Source organism: Haemaphysalis longicornis, unplaced genomic scaffold, assembly GCF_048455015.1.
Source record: "Haemaphysalis longicornis isolate Haplotype H1 unplaced genomic scaffold, Haemaphysalis longicornis Haplotype H1 scaffold_12, whole genome shotgun sequence".
NCBI classification, from domain to species: Eukaryota; Metazoa; Arthropoda; class Arachnida; order Ixodida; family Ixodidae; genus Haemaphysalis; species Haemaphysalis longicornis.
This window is the reverse complement of record NW_027526225.1, coordinates 19,829,590-19,844,954: the sequence shown is the minus strand read 5'-3', so window position 1 is coordinate 19,844,954 and position 15,365 is coordinate 19,829,590. Positions and strand designations below refer to the sequence as shown.

General features: G+C 47.4%; 1 protein-coding gene and 1 non-coding gene across 3 annotated transcripts in view; one reads left to right on the top strand and one right to left on the bottom strand.

The window, feature by feature from the left end:
- LOC144162448 (alpha-N-acetylglucosaminidase-like) overlaps positions 1 to 15,365 on the bottom strand; it is a 76,456-nt gene that overhangs the window by 41,947 nt on the left and 19,144 nt on the right. For both annotated transcript variants that reach the window (XM_077692975.1, XM_077692974.1), the window contains exons 5-9: positions 11,702 to 11,849; positions 6,640 to 6,710; positions 3,280 to 3,441; positions 876 to 938; positions 586 to 649 (exon numbers count right to left, since the gene is read on the bottom strand). In XM_077692975.1, coding sequence (XP_077549101.1) covers positions 586 to 649; positions 876 to 938; positions 3,280 to 3,441; positions 6,640 to 6,710; positions 11,702 to 11,849 — 508 coding nt within the window. The remainder of the gene's footprint in view (positions 1 to 585; positions 650 to 875; positions 939 to 3,279; positions 3,442 to 6,639; positions 6,711 to 11,701; positions 11,850 to 15,365) is intronic.
- Positions 14,615 to 14,686, top strand: Trnat-ugu (transfer RNA threonine (anticodon UGU)). Its single transcript has one exon. It is a non-coding gene; the product is annotated as a tRNA-Thr (tRNA).

The window sequence follows — 15,365 nt, the reverse complement described above, 5'->3', positions numbered from 1 at the left end:
AATCTTGGTTTTCCTACTGTAAGGTACTAAATATTCGCTCCACGATTTTGAAGTACTCGCTTCGATTCGCAACTTTGCGAACAAAATCATTGTTATCTGAGTATTCACTTTGAAACCAAAAATCAGTGTTCGCACACCCCTGTTTTCTGCACATGGTTAGCGTGGAGAAACGTATCAATAAAACGTCAGGGATTAGGTTAGTTTCAACAGCACTGTTGTTAAATTACCTGACTTATAAAAAAGAGGACACTGAATGCACACCCTGTTGGAAAAACCACGTACGTTTTTAGTGTTCTTGCGTTTTGAATGCTTTCATTTTGTGTTGTCTGGTTCAAAACTTATGATGTCGATCATCCAACTCCTAATCTGGGCTCACACCTCCGATAAGCAGGGTATGAACGGGACGTGCGATTGGGGGGGGGGGGGGGGGGGGGGGGGGGGCTCCGAGGTCATTTAGGCCTCACTGGCTTCTTGAAGGATCATTATTTAAAATGCTACCATAACCGTAGGGTGACGTTATCAGATTAAAACATCAATGTTAACAAGAAGCGGCTTGTTGTAACTCATGCGTTTCGTTCCACTCACCTCTTGCACAAACAATTTTCCAATAGTGACGAACAATGTCTCGTTCGGGTACACGAACGTGGGGCTGGAAAACACAAAAACTCGACAAGATAAGTTTTCATGACTCACGCACAAGTATTTTAACCACAAAATCAAAGTAAAAATAAAGTATTCTCGCTATATTTCAAGTTAAACTACATTATTAGCTCATGCAAGGAGTGCTCATTTTTGCGACAGCGCTTCTATAAATGCTGACAAGGGTGTTACAAACTTTAAACGATTCAATGTTCCAAAAAATAAAACCATCTTACCAGGCATATTTGTCATCAAAATTTTGCCAGCATGTCCTAGTCATTGTTGTGCTGGGAAACAATCTATATGTGTTGGGGAGAAAGCAGAAGAAAAGCGAACAGTTTTTTAAAGTAGCTCTGAGACATGCAACGACCTAAGGAAGTAGTAGACTACTTCCCGTGTTACATGATATGGCATACACAAAGCATTCAAACTGCAGTTTCTAATCATGCAATTTGTTTTTCACTTTACAATTTGACGCGCTTTTTGTTTTTTCAGCAACAATCACCAATTCTCGGCCTTACTGTAGATGACCAGTGACTGCTTGGACGATCCGCATCCACATTTAAGCTTGGGTTTTTTTCCGACATTAAAAGGCCCATTACCAGAATGTATATTCAACGTGTGCCATACACACTGCAATTTCACTTTAACTTTGAGCAAGTGTTAGGCAAATGTTTTTTGTTCAAGAACAGACACACGCACACGCTCGCGAAGTTACTTTCTACACAGAACACAGCACAAAACTATTTTAATGCATATCAAAGGTAACTCGGCGCTCTTCATGCACACAAATGCTATTTTTACGATGTCTCCTGCGCGTTCAAAGCACATTCCTCCATTCGGACATTCTCTGTATGAACGATGGTACTATCGCTTTATGGGCGATGTCGTGAAAAAACCGTGCTCACTTACACAATAAATATTCAGCCAATATTTACTCTGTTCAGGTTCAAAACAAACATGTATATCTGCGGACCGTTAGTACTAAAAGTATGTATCAGCAACACAGAAATGAACATGCGTTTTGTTCATTCTGTGCCACCAAGCGTTTTCAGAGTACCTTCGAGGCAAGTAGCCGCCAACAGACAAGAATGCATAACAGCCATCACCCTCTGAAGATTGCAAACAAATTTGTGCCCTCACAGCACCCATACTCCGCACCATCTACCTTGCCCTCCTCCCCGCCGCATGGAATTTTCCCCCTTCCGCCCTCACCCCATACGTCTCTGTATATAGGTGTGAACTATTTCCGGGCCACCCTCTGAACCCCACCCATTCCTACAAGCAGCGGGTGGTTCGGCTGACTAACACGGACCTCGGCATTCAGCAAGAACGTGCGAAGAGGACGTGGACAGCAAGCTGAATCCAGGCCATCCCAGACTAGGGCAGCCCTCCTCTACCACACGGGTGCCCCACGACACAAAACGGTTGTCTAATCGAAGTTTATGCAGTCAATTCAGTCACAATCTCCGCTCTATCGGGGCAAGCGACTGGCTATCCCAAGGCTGTTCACTAAGTCGCATGTTGAGGCACCAAGACTTGAACGCACCGACAACCGGTCGAAAAGTCGCTTAGCAAGGATGGCTGAGTACTTAAATCGCCCTCGAAGAGTCAGATAAACACTGTGCAAGTACGTTACGAAATTACATATCCGAAATTACAGGCCCACGTTCTGGGTTATTACAACTAATTCACACGCATTATTGCTTTTAACAGTAAAAAAGCGTTGAAAAGCGGTGTTTTGTTCGCACAATACTCCCGAAATATTTGGTGACATAAACTTTGCTGACGCACTAGAAGGTCACATTAGACTTCCTTGGTATAAACATTTCCCAGGAGGGAGACGGGAGCCAGAGAAACAGACGCCTGGCAGATTATAGGTGTTCGGCAGGTACACAGTTATAGGGCATAAATAAGCCTATCATTAACGATTTAACAGAGTGTGCACCACCCTAGACTGCTCTTCATCATTTTAGCGCAGCAGGACTACATCTTTGCACGCCGTAACCCAATCGCACGTGCTGCACTCTTGCTAGCCGGGGCCGCATATTGGCTGGTACCTTCGTTTTATTCGCGCAGTAAGTATGAACACAATAGCTGAATGCTGCATATTTCAGAATTGTAGGAAGTGACTGTTTAGTCTTTGCTATACATCTTGAAGATCGTCCGCACATCTTAGCATACGAGTGCCATGCTTGAAGCTAACCGTATCATGCAGTACAGTGCGCTTCATTATGTGCGCTTCACTGTCTTACGCTAAATCTGCACGAACAGCGCTACGCTACACTAGCGGCGCAGCGCTGCATGGTACTGCGGTAAGACTGCACTTAGAGCCATTATAGGACAACGACTCCTACAATCGACTTTGCGGAAGGCGACAAAAGCCTTTCTGCGTTTCATGAAAGACACACGCTTGGACGAAAGACTGAAGTGCCCACGAAGGAACTAAAGTGTGTGCGCGACCCCACTCCTATCCCCTCTTTTACGCCTGCCCTCTCTTTTATCCCCCTCAAAACCCCTTCCACAGTGCCGAGTAGCAATCCGGGCTCTAAGCCTGGACAACCTCTCGGCCTTTTCTTTAGCTTTTATCCTCCTCCTCCCCGAGCGCAACTGCGTACGCCCTTTGTACCAGATGCGTACTTCTCCATAGCCCGTGGAACATGACCGGCAAAGGCTGGCAGCACTGGTGTCATGCCAAACTCGCGCATGCGCTTCAGGATGCGATGCTGCAGCGCAACTTGCTGGGCGTGCCACGATTCCGGAAGTGGACCACCGAAACCGCGGAAGTTCCCCATTCGTTGCCTGCGCAGAAGAAGGGGAAGAGGCGACATCCGGTTTAAGTTTTACTATCTCGTCTGTGCCAAGACGCGAGGGAGATAGGCACTGACTGCTACATGTGACTGCTGCTCAACACATGGAATTATTCATGGTAGCGCAATTCAATTTGTCAAGCGGGATAAGGATGAACTGCATGCATTTACGATACATAACTATATAAAAAAGAAACTCCGCCTCGAGAACCTCACCCCGCCTGGGTTCATCTCTGCTACCTAAAGCTTCAGAGGTGCTCCTAAACAAGTACCTAGCTAATGCCAGCCGTGCACCTGAAACCCTACGCAAATGGTACGCGCCTATACCACCACACCACGCTGCCAAAAGTTCCGCTCCGTTACCAAAGCTTACACGCACAGCCTCATTTGGTCTTTCCCTAAAATAACTCGCTATCGAAATTTATCTCGCCCAACGATCTTAGAATACTCATAAATCCTCACTCCGTGGAGACCCCCACACTTCACATAATCGCAATGTCCGAACTCTCGAGAAGTCTTGCTCGAGCAGTATACAGGGGGATCAAAGTTAATTCTACAGGTTTTTTAGCAATTAGGTTCATAGATGTGCGTGAAGACTACCTCTACAGTGACCTTATGAGCCGAGGGGGACACAGCATGAGGTAGTAATATTGATGGCGGGGGCTTAATTAACTAAAATTAAATAATTAAGTTTTAGTGGCTCCAGTAAGCACACATGTTTCTATTAAAAAGTTAGACGCAATCGTGTTTCCACGCAATTTCATTTGGCAGAATTCTTCTAGCGCATCCGTGCTCCGAGAAATCGAACTGCGAAGTTTAATTGGCGTTGGCATGATTACGCATGCAAGACAGTGAGGTCGGGCGCAAAGCTCCTCCCTTTTGTGACGTGCCTGCTGTGTAAGGTGTTTAGTTTGACAACGGGGTGGAGGCATAGGCAAAAGTGATAACTGGCACCCTTTCAGTCTTGGCTGGCGTTATCGCAATCTGCAGTACTCGGAACTGCTATCGAAACATACAACAGAAGGGAGAAGCTTTGCGCTGGTCTTCACGGTCTGGCATGCGTAATCATGCGATCGGTGATTAAACTTCGCAGTTCGATATCTCGGAGTACGGATTCGCTGGAAGAATTCTGTCAAATGAAACTGCGTGGAAACACGATTGCGTCTAACTTTGGAACACCAACATGACTGCTTACTGCAGCCACTAAAAAGTTAATTATTCAATTTTGGTTAATTATGCCACCGAAATCAATTCATCATCATAATCATCATCATCGTGACCCTGTTTGTGTACACTGCAGGGCGAAATCGTCTCCCAAAGACTTCCAGCCACGCCTATCGAGTGTCAGCTGAGTCCATGTTTTTCACCCAAATTTTCCTAGTTCATCTTGCCAACGAGTTCTTGGCGGGTCCCTATTGCGTTTGCGGTCTATTGGCAGCCAGCCTGTCAAACGTGTGGTCCACCTGTTGGTCCTCATTCGCATTACGTGACCAGCCCATGCCCATTTCCTCCGCTTAATTTCAACTAGAATATCCTGCAGCTTGGTTTGTTCCCTAATCCATGCGGCCGTTTTGCTGTCCCTCAACGTGACCCCTATCATTAAGCGTTCCATGGCCCGCTGTTCCGTAGCCCGTTGAAGCAAATCGATTATTACCACCTAATTCTGTGTCCTGGGCGTGTAACCTCATTGTAGAGGTGGCCTTCCCGTAAATCTAAGCGTCTATTAAAAAAAAAAAACGTAGACTTAATTTTGATCACACTGTAGAATGATAGGTCTGCTCCACTCTTCCTGTACCGATATTCACAACGCTCATCCTCCTCACAGCAGACTCACGAAAAGAACAAGATGCTCTCAATTCTATAACCGATTTCGTCTTCCCATCATTTAACCAGCTTCTCTCAATGATCCTACAGCCCGCCTTGCCTCCAATAAAGGCTTTTCTCTCTCTTTATTTTATATCGGTACAATTAAAAAGACACATGGAGACAAAGTATTTAGATATAACAGAAAAGACTTCACAAGTCTCTCCCAACAACGGCGTAAATGAGGCACAGAGTAGCTGTGAACCCAATTTGGTAGTGACCCCGACAGATTGTGGTGGGGTTTACGGCACCGCAAAAGGGTTCTCTCTTTATCCAGGTGTAAAACTAACGCTGCCTTCCTCCGGGAACGCCATGTGGCGTTTAGAAACACTCTCTACACGTTTCGGTCGCCCTTCGCATGTGGGACACAGTAGTTCCGTCGCCACTACCGTTTCACTGCGCTGCACTAAAGTAGCAGGATATGATCCTTCCGGACGTGAAGTCATCAAGGTAGCGACATCATAATGTGCGAAAACTGCCCGCGCATTATGCTCTTCACTCGTGCGCCTATTCGTACATTCGGGCGACATGTTGCCACTAACGCTTCTTTTGTATCGTAAGCTACACTGGGCGAGGTTGAGCAGTTTCGCGTGGACTTTGATGGGCCGGGCTGCGCAAGCGCGAGGAGATGTGGATTGGATTGTATTTGGATTAGATTGGATTGGATTGGATTGGATATGTATTTAGATTGGATCAATTGGATTTGAAATCCAATCCAATTGGAGTACGAGTGTGTAGAGATTTGGGTCTGCACATTCGCTGGTCTGCGCATTCCGTAGGAGTGACGTCATAGCCGCGGCAGACTCACTGGCGCCAGCACGTGCCCAGCTGTGCGCCTCCGTTGCGCAGTAGCCAAGTCCGACGCTGCGCCGGAGCCGCTTTACAGCTGTTTCGCGTGGCTCCTGGAGAGCCATAGTGCGCATGCGCGAGGTGCAGTGACTGGGCTGGACTGGACCGGACTGGACTGTATTGCCGAACCTTAGCTCACGCTACGTATATCCTGGCATAGCCGAGCTAAGCCATTGCTAATTTTTTAAAGCGAAGCTTTCCGGGCCTCACTGATGGCGTTTGATGTGGCGCCAAAACGCGCTGCAGGAAAGCCAACTTCAAACACTGGGTTTCACAAAAAGCTTCCCATGGCCGGAATCGAACCTGCGTCCCCGTGTTATGAAGCCAACGCTTGTCCGATTGCGTCATTCCAACACGGTCGAAGCAGTTTGGATTTCGGACTTCGACTCAGGTTGCACGGGAGGAGGCTTCGCGTTTTTTAACCATCTTTGTCTTAAGACAGGGGCTTTTAACGCACCACGCTTTTAAAACAACGTACCAGGCCAAAAATGCAGGTCCAGAAAAAAAGTCATCCAGCTGATCCGGGGTAGCGCCGAGTTTCAAAAAAGTCTGGAAAAACAAGCATGGGATTTTTTTGCAGCTTCATCTACTCCGACAGACTTATTTCTCCCACCCAGCAGACAACTTGCATATATGCCGAGGGGGCATAAAAGGTGTTCTAAAGATGTTCACCCCGCGTGTAAGTAGTATGGCTGTGTAGTGCACATCCATGCTACAAACATGTTTCAATATGTAGAAACGTATCGAAACAGCACCCCGTGCATTTAGTAGCACGACAGGCTAATATTTAGTGGTACCAGAAGATAACACAATTATAGATGCCTACACGTCCGATGTCAGTCCACTCGGACCTAGATGTGAAACTGTCGCGGGACACTGTACGTTTTGAAGGGACATATTGGATGAGTTGTATGCTCATTTGGAGGAAGGAACAGCTGAAATAAACGGAAGAGGAATAAACGGCATAGCTTTGCTAATGGCGCAGATGCTTTTTGTCCCCAGTGTTTTCTCTGTAAAAATGCGTGAAATAAAGTAGTTGAAATTGAAATTTCCCTTTCACGCGTACGCACGAACACCCATCCATCCATCCATCCATCCATCCATCCATCCATCCATCCATCCATCCATCCATCCATCCATCCATCCATCCATCCATCCATCCATCCATCCATCCATACATACATACATACATACATAGTTCAATAGTTGAAATTGAAATTTAATTTACACGCGTACTCGCGTACATGCATACATACATACATGCATACATACAGGCATACATATATACAAGCATACATACATACATACATACATACATACATACATACATACATACATACATACATACATACATACATACATACATACATACATACATACATACATACATAAATACATGCATACATACGTACGTACGTTTGTACGTACGTACAGGGCCGTCCACTTTAGGTGCGAACACGGCGCACCGTGGCCGTGCTCCGCGGAGCGCCAGCGCACAATTCGCGGCCGCGCATCGAAGCTAAGCGGCGCAGGCGCATATAGGCTTGAAGGCGGGGCTTCGTGTCGTCTGCTATCAGGGAAGCACGCCGGGCTTGCTTTGCTGTGAAGCATGCCTAACTCTCGGCATACTTGTAGCTTCTTGGCGCGCGGAAATTTCGTTGCGGGAAAGCCCGCTTCTCTCACTTCGCCACGTTGTGTAGTTTCTGCGTACAACTGAGCGCTTTCTCTTTCCAGGTCCACGGTCCCAGCTAAATGCATGCATTGTTGAAGGAATTTCAGGACCGGCTTGGCTCGGGTTTTAGCGCTTAACCCCACAAGATGGCTCTTGCTACGACGACACTGTAGAGAAGGCCTCCGGATAACCACCTGAGGCTCTTTACCCTGCATTGATACCGCGCAGCCAATGCGCGTTCTTCCATTTCGCCTTTTTTCAGAAGCGGAACCTGCTACTGGTATCAAAAATGGGTCTCCCGGCTCAGTATATCGAAGCACCGTAACCATTAAGCCACTATGCCTGGCCAAATCAATTCCTGGCGGGTTTCTCAGGACTTCCCCGAACCCTAAAAGTAAAGGGGGTCGAGGAACAAATCTTTATTTTCTGCGGGTGCTTTCTAAAGAAGATGGCCATATGACCGGATATGCCGTCCGTCCCACTTTAACAGAGGAGCTGTTGTTACTGGCCGTAAGTCCACCGTTTCAAAAATATACCAAGAAAATTTCGAGCGCGTGTGGGCGCGCGCTTCGCAGCGACCGCCGAGCGTACCCGGCACGCGCCATGGATTTAGCAAAAATAAAGAACTGGCAAAAACCTCGCGGAGCAAGTAAACGCCGAGCGCTCGTGAGCGCATGCCTCGTGGAGACCGCTGAGTCCCGGACTCGCGCAGTGGCTTGAAAGAAAAAGTTTTTGCCGCGCTTTCGAGGCGCTTTTTCAAAGAAAGTGCTACGAGTTGTGCCGCGCCTCCGCCAGATGGCGCCACGGGTCCCGCGACCAAGAGAAGACGCACTGAAACATCCCCCTCGCGAGGGGCACGATCAAATGCAGAGCATTTCCGGGGGCGCACGACGTTAAGTAGTTTGCGTTACGTTAATGTTGTTGCACTTGTGGCAACTGCTGACGAGAGAGCGCTCGTCAGCAGTAATTTGAATGAGTCAACGATATAAGGAGCGTTCGTAACGTCCGATTCTGTGTCGGCTTTGTGGCGCAGTGGGTAGAGCACCGTGTACATTGCGTTCCGCCCGCAGGGTCGAGGGATCGAAACCTGGCGCCGGATAGTATTTTTTTATATAGTAGGGAGGGGTGCGGTGCGGACTACGGATGTCAACGCGGGTGACATCGTGAGTTACTGAAATGCTCTGCATTTAAAATGAGACGACATTCTGCTTGGGAGAGGTCACCACGCCCATCACATCCTCTGGAAGCCATTATGGATAATTGGAGAGAAGGTAACGAGTGTGCCATTACTTTGCGAGGCGGCTTGCAGATCCCGCCACCACTACCTCGAGTCGATGACGAAGAGATGGTGGAAGGATGCAATGCTAAGGATGACCTTCCATCCACCACTCGCCGCGAAGAAGACTAGGATCTCTTTGATACATACGACGACGATTACTAGCACCGCAACAATGTAAACAAGCAGTGATATTCGAACTTAACTGTGTCCGGCAATGCTTATCTACAAAAGCTCCGCCATCGAAGTATTTTCGGTGAGTGCAAACTTCCCTAATTTTTTTTTTGGTCGGAGTGTCACATGCTAAGTCTAGCTCGAAGCCGCTCGCGGATTGCTCGATAAGACTTTGAAAGGGATCAACGAACTCATACAAATTGACAGCAAATGTCATAAATATGAAAAGAAATCAGAATATGTTCAGTACACAATGCAAGTGTTTGTTTATATCTAAGGCATTGCTTGTATTAATATAATAGCACATTGAAAGCTAACAATAACCAGCTGAACCTAAGCGCACGGTACGTATATCCTGTCATATCCGAGCTAAGCCACTGCTAATTTCTTTCCCTGCGTCCAAGGTTGGATTGGTATCGGCTGTCCTGCCTTTTGCGGCCATGTACGCCTGGCTCCAGCCGCCCGGGGTGCGAAATAAAGTGTTACTGTTATTATTATCTCCTTCCCCGCTTAACCTTCGCGGCGAAGTGAAAGGTTGGCTTCTTCCGCTTTTCGCGTACACTAACTTCTCCGCATAGCACGTGTTGTTAGGGGGGCTTTTCGCAGAACGCGATTAGCACGTAAAAAGGCCACCTGCACAAGAGGTGCTGTAGAAACTTTATGGACAATCCTTGCTGCACCGATGATGATGATCGTATCGGTGCCTGTCATCTCGCGGGAGCAGCTCAGGCTCGAGCTGCTTCGTCTTCATCTCATTGCCATGTTGTAAGATAGAACACCGCCATCGCATCACCGGGACGTCTCGGCCCTTGGTCCTCTTATTCCACATTTGGTGCCAATGAACCCGGGAAGAAGGCCCCCTGCGATTCGGAGGCATCCGAACTTTGGCCTATTAGAAGGAGGACCCCTCGATACCGATGACGGACCCTGGTGATGGCCAGGTCGACGGTGCTACCCGAAGCCGAACAACGCGATGGGCGGACGAGACGACGGCGACTCCTCACCTGCGACGATTTTCCCCGATGACCTCTGGCAGCGATATTCTAAACGGTGAGGAGAACTCCGCTGCTCATCGCGCAATGGAAGATTCAGCACCTTATATGCACGAATGGAGTATTCCTCTATCTATGACGCGGCTTCAGGAACTTAACGCAAGAAGAGAACAAAAGCGTTTGATCACTCGAAGGCTATGCAGAGACGCGAAAGCAGCACTAGAATTCTCCGTAACGACCAGTGATGTGGATGAGGTGGTGAAGAGTTGTCTGCACGAGCTACGCAAAACTGAAGTGCAACTGAGAACATTAAACGAGAAAATCGAACCGCTCATCGACATTGACCACCTATACGAAGAATGTGCTACAAATATTGAATATGAAGACGAAATTAGGCATGTTATGATTCGATTATACTACCGATTCAAAGACAAAATATCTGAAACCAATGACCAGTGCCAGATAATCAAAAAGTTGCAGTCTTCAACAAGCTTCAGTGAGTTTTTTACACTGACTGAACTACTTTGCGACGCATGCTGTTTGAATTACTCCGAGGAACAAACCATCTTACAAGAAACCTCGCCTCCGTCGCATTTGTTATTTCAAACCGAATGTGAAAATAAGACCCCCTTTCGGGCGACGCCTGACATCCCATCGAAACATTTGTTAGTATCGTGTTCGTTTGAAGAATTGCCCCAGATAACCGAGAAAAAAGCAAGCTGCTTGTCGGAGGCAGCAACGATGACAGAAGATACCTATACCGTATATCCTGAGCACAAAGACACCGATGCTTCTGCTGAGAAGTTGAAACGGCACGGCGGCATTCAAGCGTTTGTAACTTGCGACCAAGCGACGCTGCAAACCAAAGAAGGAGGTCTTCAGGTGCGTTAAAAAATGGTTTACGAGCGACATAAACCGCAAAAACAAATTAGCCAAAAATCCTGTTGGCAAGGTCAGAATGGTTGGAGGGGTTCTTTTCAAAGTATAAAGCTTATACATATAACAGTAAACTTTGCCTATGGATATCTAAAACGAGCCGGTTACGGTGTATTTTAAATTTATTCACTACGGCTGCCTCCAATTAATGCTGCGACCTGAAATACGTTTGCGGTGTGAAAAATGTAAAGAGGTCGATTAACGCTGTCGACGACTACCACCTTGCGGAAACGCGTGATTGGATGCGTGGTGCTCAAGCGAGAGAAAGAGACAGACAGACAGACAGACAGACAGACAGACAGACAGACAGACAGACAGACAGACAGACTTCCGCAAAGAAAAGGTATCGTGTTGGTGTTATAGGGAGGGGGCATTATTTGCTTCAATGCATAAGGAGAACCATGACCCCAGTTAATTTGGACCTAACCCTTTAAATCTCTGGCTTCTTCAAAATAACTATCGGTACAAGGAAGCTTGCTCGGGTCCTCACCCTTCTCCAAATTTCCTCCTGACCGTTAAAGGCCAGGGGGAGGTTGATGCCATTCAGTGCCATCCAGTCGATCTCCTGCTCCCAGCGTGTCCAGTTCCACCAGACCATGGAGTAGCTGGCCGTGCACACGTTCTCGTAGTAGCGGAACCTGGAGATGGGGAAAACGAGTCAGACAACAAATCGTGCGTCATTCACCTCTGTGAAGTAGGATGAGACCAACGAAGCTCTTTAACACACGGTACAGCGGTGACACAGAATTTTTAACCAAGGTATAGACTCATCTATTGTCTTGTTCGGTGGTCATCGTGACAAAAGTAAATACGCACGCGCATTTATTGTCTTGTCTTTCTGGCTTCACATACATTGGCGTCGGAGTCTACCGCCACCCCGAGGAGCCGGATGAAACTAGGACCGCGTTATGTTTCGGCGTTCCCGCTACCCGGCGGAAAGTAGACGCGCGCGACATACCCGCCACCACGGGAGAGTGGAAGAAAGCGGACAGAAGGGAAGGAAAGGGACGAAGGCGCGCTTGGAGCGATGGTAGAGAGAAAGCCGTGTGAGCAAGACATGGCCGACGCCGGTCGCACAGCAGCAAATATTTGAGAAGCCTTCCGAGTTAAAGTTCGGAGACAAGTAGAAGCAATTAGCGCGCAAACAAACAAACAATAACAAAAGGTGCGTCTGGAGTTTTGTAGCGTAAGACACTGGCCGAGGTTGAGCAGTTTCGCGTAGACCCTGAAGGGCCGTGCTGCGCAAGCGCGAGGAGGATTGAATTTGATTGGATTGGATTTAGATTTGGAATGAATTGGATAGTGTTAAACTGTATTGGATTGGACATCCAATCCAATTGGACTACGGGTGTGTAGAGAATTGGGTCTGCACATTAGCCGGTCTGCGCATTCCAGAGGAGTGACGTCATAGCCGCAGCCGACGCACTGGCACCGGCGCGTGCCCAGCTGTGCGCCTCCGTTGCGCAGTAGCCAAGACTGACGCTGCGCTTGATAGCCGTATTGCGTGGCTCCTGGAGAGCCGTGCTGAGGATGCACGAGGAGCGGTGAATGGACTGGACTGGACTGGACTGGACTGGACTGGACTGGACCGGACCGGACCGGACTGGACTGGACTGGACTGGACTGGACTGGACTGTATTAGATTGGATTGGATTGGATTGCTTAACTTTAGCTCACGCTACGTATATTCTGGCATAGCCGAGCTAAGCCACTGCTAATATTTTGCTAGTTTGCTATAACTAAAATTTATCCACAAGCATTCCTGAGTTAAGCACTAATGGTTGAAAGCAAACCAAATGAAGAACTGCTAAAACTGTAAGAATCAAAATAGCAAGCATACACAGACGTACATTAAGGAAACAATAGTTTCGCCTTGTAATTTGGGGTTACGATCAAACAAATGCATAGGAAAATACGTATTTTGTGCAAGAACAACGATGAACATACTTTCTTAGCGAAGTAGCACTTGGAGGTCTTTCATTTTTATAGCTTTTAAGCTATGAATCGACTTGCGGGTCCTGACGACGAAGGCATCTTCTTGTGCCTAGTCGAAACGTTGGCATCAGACTCAGACTGAGACTGCTACCCCTTGCACAGTTTTGTATGTATGTATGTATACAGTAGTAAATTGTCACTTTATATATATATATATATATATATATATATATATATATATATATATATATATATATATATATATATATATATATAGAAACATAGGTTGGCAGTCTACGACGCCAAAGGAGGCATAGGGGTGTGGTTAGGCTCTTTTCTTTTTTACTACGGTTAATGAAGTGAACATTTTTTTTAATATACAGAAGAAAGAAAGAAAAACACGCGCCCAGAGCTTTGGATTACATGTCGAATGCCTTACCATTTCGGCTATCTGGGCGACTGTGTTCTCCTTCACTTTCTGGGCTATTTATATTTTACTAGAAGTGTATCTGACACTTGAGGGTGGTAGCCAGCGCTACTCTGACTACACGGGGAGAAGGGGACCTTCTTTTCAACCCCCGGGGCGTGACTCCAACGTCTACAGCCTGTCATGAGCGGGTAACTGGCGGGAAGCCCTCTTATGCTACCTAGGCATCAAGGCTGCCAGAACCGAGACCCTCGCTAGGCTTTCGCAGAATTATATAGTAAGGAAATGAGGGGCTCGTTGAGGAAATACAGAAACATAGGTCGGCAGTCTACGACGCCAAAGGAGGCATAGGCGTGTGGTTAGGCTCTTTTCTTTTTTACTACGGTTAATGAAGTGAACATTTTTTTTAATATACAGAAGAAAGAAAGAAAAACACGCGCCCAGAGTGGGGACCGAACCCACGCCTTTCGATTACATGTCGAATGCCTTACCAATTCGGCTATCTGGGCGACTGTGTTCTCCTTCACTTTCTGGGCTATTTATATTTTACTAGAAGTGTATCTGACACTTGAGGGTGGTAGCCAGCGCTACTCTGACTACACGGGGAGAAGGGGACCTTCTTTTCAACCCCCGGGGCGTGACTCCAACGTCTACAGCCTGTCATGAGCGGGTAACTGGCGGGAAGCCCTCTTATGCTACCTAGGCATCAAGGCCACACCCCTATGCCTCCTTTGGCGTCGTAGACTGCCGACCTATGTTTCTGTATTTCCTCAACGAGCCCCTCATTTCCTCACTATATAATTCTGCGAAAGCCTAGCGAGGGTCTCGGTTCTGGCAGCCTTGATGCCTAGGTAGCATAAGAGGGCTTCCCGACAGTTACCCGCTCATGACAGGCTGTAGACGTTGGAGTCACGCCCCGGGGGTTGAAAAGAAGGTCCCCTTCTCCCCGTGTAGTCAGAGTAGCGCTGGCTACCACCCTCAAGTGTCAGATACACTTCTAGTAAAATATAAATAGCCCGGAAAGTGAAGGAGAACACAGTCGCCCAGATAGCCGAATTGGTAAGGCATTCGACATGTAATCGAAAGGCGTGGGTTCGGTCCCCACTCTGGGCGCGTGTTTTTCTTTCTTTCTTCTGTATATTAAAAAAAATGTTCACTTCATTAACCGTAGTAAAAAAGAAAAGAGCCTAACCACACCCCTATGCCTCCTTTGGCGTCGTAGACTGTCGACCTATGTTTCTGTATTTCCTCAACGAGCCCCTCATTTCCTTACTATATAATTCTGCGAAAGCCTAGCGAGGGTCTCTGTTCTGGCAGCCTTGATGCCTAGGTAGCATAAGAGGGCTTCCCGCCAGTTACCCGCTCATGACAGGCTGTAGACGTTGGAGTCACGCCCCGGGGGTTTAAAAGAAGGTCCCCTTCTCCCCGTGTAGTCAGAGTAGCGCTGGCTACCACCCTCAAGTGTCAGATACACTTCTAGTAAAATATAAATAGCCCAGAAAGTGAAGGAGAACACAGTCGAACAGATAGCCGAACTGGTAAGGCATTCGACATGTAATCGAAAGGCGTGGGTTCGGTCCCCACTCTGGGCGCGTGTTTTTCTTTCTTCTGTGTATTAAAAAAAATGTTCACTTCATTAACCGTAGTAAAAAAGAAAAGAGCCTAACCACACCCCTATGCCTCCTTTGGCGTCGTAGACTGTCGACCTATGTTTCTGTATTTCCTCAACGAGCCCCTCATTTCCTTACTATATAATTCTGCGAAAGCCTAGCGAGGGTCTCTGTTCTGGCAG